Below are 3,526 nucleotides of genomic sequence, written 5' to 3' on the forward strand. Positions count from 1 at the left end.
GACGCTGACGATGCTCCTCGGGCCCCCCAGCTGACGAGGCAGGAGGCTGGACGGGCTCCTCGGGCCCTCCAGCTGACGAGGCAGGAGGTTGGATGGGCTCCTCGGGCCCTCCAGCTGACGAGGCAGGAGGTTGGATGGGCTCCTCGGGCCCTCCAGCGAGAACAGTCTCAGGACCAGTGGGCACAGGGACCTCTGGCAGGCACAGAAGAGAACCAGCAGGTGCACGGGCCCCTGGCAGGGACAGAACAGAACCAGCAGGTGCACGGGCCCCTGGCAGGCACAGAACAGGACCAGCAGGTGCACGGGCCCCTGGCAGGCACAGAACAGAACCAGCAGGTGCACAGGCCCCTGGCAGGGACAGAACAGAACCAGCAGGTGCACAGGCCCCTGGCAGGGACAGAACAGAACCAGCAGGCACACGGGCCCCTGGCAGGCACAGAACAGGACCAGCAGGCGCATGGGCCTCTGGCAGGCACATAGCAGGCTGCAGCTGCACAGGGCATTGACTCTGCTCAGGCAGCAACAGCCGGGTGCAGTCCTCAGCTGGCTTCTTAACCTCCAGGGGTCCAGAGTCAGCTGGGGGCTGAAACCCAGTGTGGAGTTGTGATATGATGTGATAACATTAGGTGGCTGCATTATAATGTGAATGTATAATATTGTTGTCAGGCCTCTGTGTAACTGTAGGAGAAAAATAGTTTGATAGAAACAGCATTAGAATAGAATAATCCTTTAATTGTCCCACAAGGGGAAATTTGGTTGTAACAGCAGCCAGAAAGACACATATAGAAACAAACAGGACACAGAACAAAAACATACACTCATCCCTGTTGGACAACATCTCCCACCCCATGCAGGAGACTGTGACAGCACTGAGCAGCTCCTTCAGTGGCAGGCTGCGGCACACACGGTGTGGGACGGAGAGATTTCGCAGGTCTTTCCTCCTCACTGCTGTCAGGCTCCACAACAATGACTTTAACTGATCAAACACACACATTCACACACTCTGAGTGCAATACTCTTTTTCTGACAAAGTTGTATTTTTACTCAGTTGTATAAAGCATTTGCATTCTATTTCTATCCTATTGTATATTTTATTCTATTTATTGTACTGTATATATAGTATTTTATTTTATTCTATAATTAATGGGAGGTGAAGAGGGACAGCAGACATTAGTCAGGTACAGAAGCAGCAGCTCAGTGCTCTGTTATGTTGTTATTTTAAAAAGGTAGATGTGCCCTCTGATCATGGATAATCAGTCTAATGAAAGAAGTTTTATTCTGTCAGGATTTAATGAGACGATGAATTTCACAGTACCCCTCTTCTCAGTTACTTTACTGTATTACTGTGTGATTTTGTTCTTCAATATTTCTCTTGTGCTGCTCATTGTCTTGGATGAAAGCCTCCACGAACCTATGTACATTTTCCTGAGTAGCCTTTGCATTAATGCCCTTTATGGAACCACAGGTTTCTACCCCAAATTCCTTTCAGATTTACTGTCGTCTTCTCACAGAATCTCCTATGAAGGGTGCCTTTTACAAGCTTTTATCATGTATTCATTTGTGTGCTGTAATTTGTCTATTTTAACTGTCATGGCCTTTGACAGGTATATGGCTATATGTCGACCTCTGCACTACTACTCTTTCATGACTAAGAGGAGGCTTTCACAGCTGGTGTGTTTCTCCTGGCTGACACCTTTCTGCATTTTTGCCATCAATGTTGTGCTTACAGCAAGACTCAAGTTATGTGGTATAAAGATTCAGAGAGCCTTATGTCTAAACTGGTTAATTGTTCAACTTGCTTGTCCTGAAGCTGACACTTTTTCAAATAACGTAAGTGCATATGTGATACTTGTCGTTTATCTGTCTCATTGGCTTTTCATAATTTGGACTTACATATATATTATTAAAACATGTGTGAGGTCCAGAGAGGACAGAGTAAAGTTTACGCAGACCTGTGTGCCCCATCTGACTTCTGTGATCATAAATTTCACTGTAATGGTTTTTGATTCGATGTACTTGCGCTTTGTCTCCAGAGATTTACCCCAAAGCCTCCAAAACTTCATCACTCTTGAATTTCTCATCATCCGTCCAGTTATGTATCCTCTCATGTATGGATTTAATCTCACCAAAATACGAAACAGAATCTCGAGTTTAATTTATTTGAAAGGGAAATGATTTGAATTCAAAAATATTCAAAACAGATGCAGCAATATAAATACAAGTCTTTCTGAAGGCACTTGATTCAGAAACATTTAGTCATGTTTGCCTTGTCTAAGGCAAACATATATTTGGACTAGACTAATTTTACTAATATTCTTTGTTATATTTGTCATAATATTACATAAATTTGTCATGTGTCATATTTGCTCAATCCAGCACGAACGTTAAATGAAAACAACGTTTTTTTTTTCATTTTTTTGACTTCATTTTAAAAAGGATTCTGCATGAGTTTTTAAGTACTGTTGTAAAATTCATCTATATACCATTCAGAAATCATCACAAATTGACATTTCATTACCTTGCCTTGCTGTGTCTTCATGTTCAAGGTAGATTAGCTGATATATGTGCAAGTTGATTAAACAGGTTTATTTCAAAGTGTTTTAGGTTTAAAGTAAACAAAATATTGTATGAAATATTCTGTTGTAAAGGGCTGGTTAGTGCAGGAATCCCTGTGTGTTACATCTCAGTTTATCACAAAGGTCAGTTAACAATGCTTAATGTTTCTTTTTTTCCTATAAACACGTTACATGTATAAATATAAGGATCAGTGTTATTAGGCTGTATTTTTTCAGTAGTATTTATTTATTTATATAGTGTTTTTTTTATTATTATTTTGGAAAAATAGTAATAGTAATTGAACTGTTACCTACTTTTATTTGGCTTTTTTTTGTTTTTAAATTTATATGTAAATTTCTCTCTGTACATTAATTAATGACACCATAATTCTGTACTTTTTGAAATCTGATCATATATCCCCATTGCTTGACATACTGTAGTATTTACTACTTTAAAAATTAAAGTTTTGTTTAGCATATCAAGCATAAAATTGTGCTGTTGTTGTTTTTTTGAAGTTTTTCAATCCCATAGCATAAAATTAAAAAACAACAACAACAACAACAAAAAACAATGCAATAATAGTATTTTAACAGTAACTCCCTTCTCTTCTATTCCTTCCTCGCCTTAACTAGGAAGGAGGCTCTCTCAGCTGGTGTGTTTCTCCAGGCTAACACCTTTCTGCCTTTTCTCCATCAATGTCCTGCTAACATCAAGACTCAAGTTGTGTGATATAAACATTCACAGAGTCTTGTATCTAAACTGGTTAATAATTAAACTTGCTTGTCCTGATGTTGACACCTTTAGAAAAAACATCAGTGCAAATGTAACACTTATTGTTTATCTGTGTCATTGGCTTTTTATAATTTGGACTTACATATATCTTATTAAAACATGTGCGAGGTCCAGAGAGGACAGGTTAATGTTTATGCAGACCTGTGTGCCCCACCTGATCTCTTTGATGACTTTCCTG

General features: G+C 40.0%; 1 protein-coding gene across 1 annotated transcript; it reads left to right on the forward strand.

The window, feature by feature from the left end:
• The first annotated feature begins 1,245 nt into the window (after positions 1-1,245).
• LOC113008354 (olfactory receptor 10Z1-like) lies at positions 1,246-3,526 on the forward strand. The gene has a single exon (XM_080291021.1). The coding sequence runs from the start codon at positions 1,246-1,248 to the stop codon at positions 2,173-2,175; it is 930 nt and encodes a 309-aa protein (XP_080147147.1). The 3' UTR covers positions 2,176-3,526.

Source organism: Astatotilapia calliptera, chromosome 16 (genome assembly GCF_964374335.1).
Source record: "Astatotilapia calliptera chromosome 16, fAstCal68.1, whole genome shotgun sequence".
Classification (NCBI taxonomy): Eukaryota; Metazoa; Chordata; class Actinopteri; order Cichliformes; family Cichlidae; genus Astatotilapia; species Astatotilapia calliptera.

What these genes read in the sequence shown, in the direction of transcription:
- LOC113008354 (XM_080291021.1), top strand. Translation starts at nt 1,246, where the DNA reads ATGGATAATCAGTCTAATGAAAGAAGTTTTATTCTGTCAGGATTTAAT.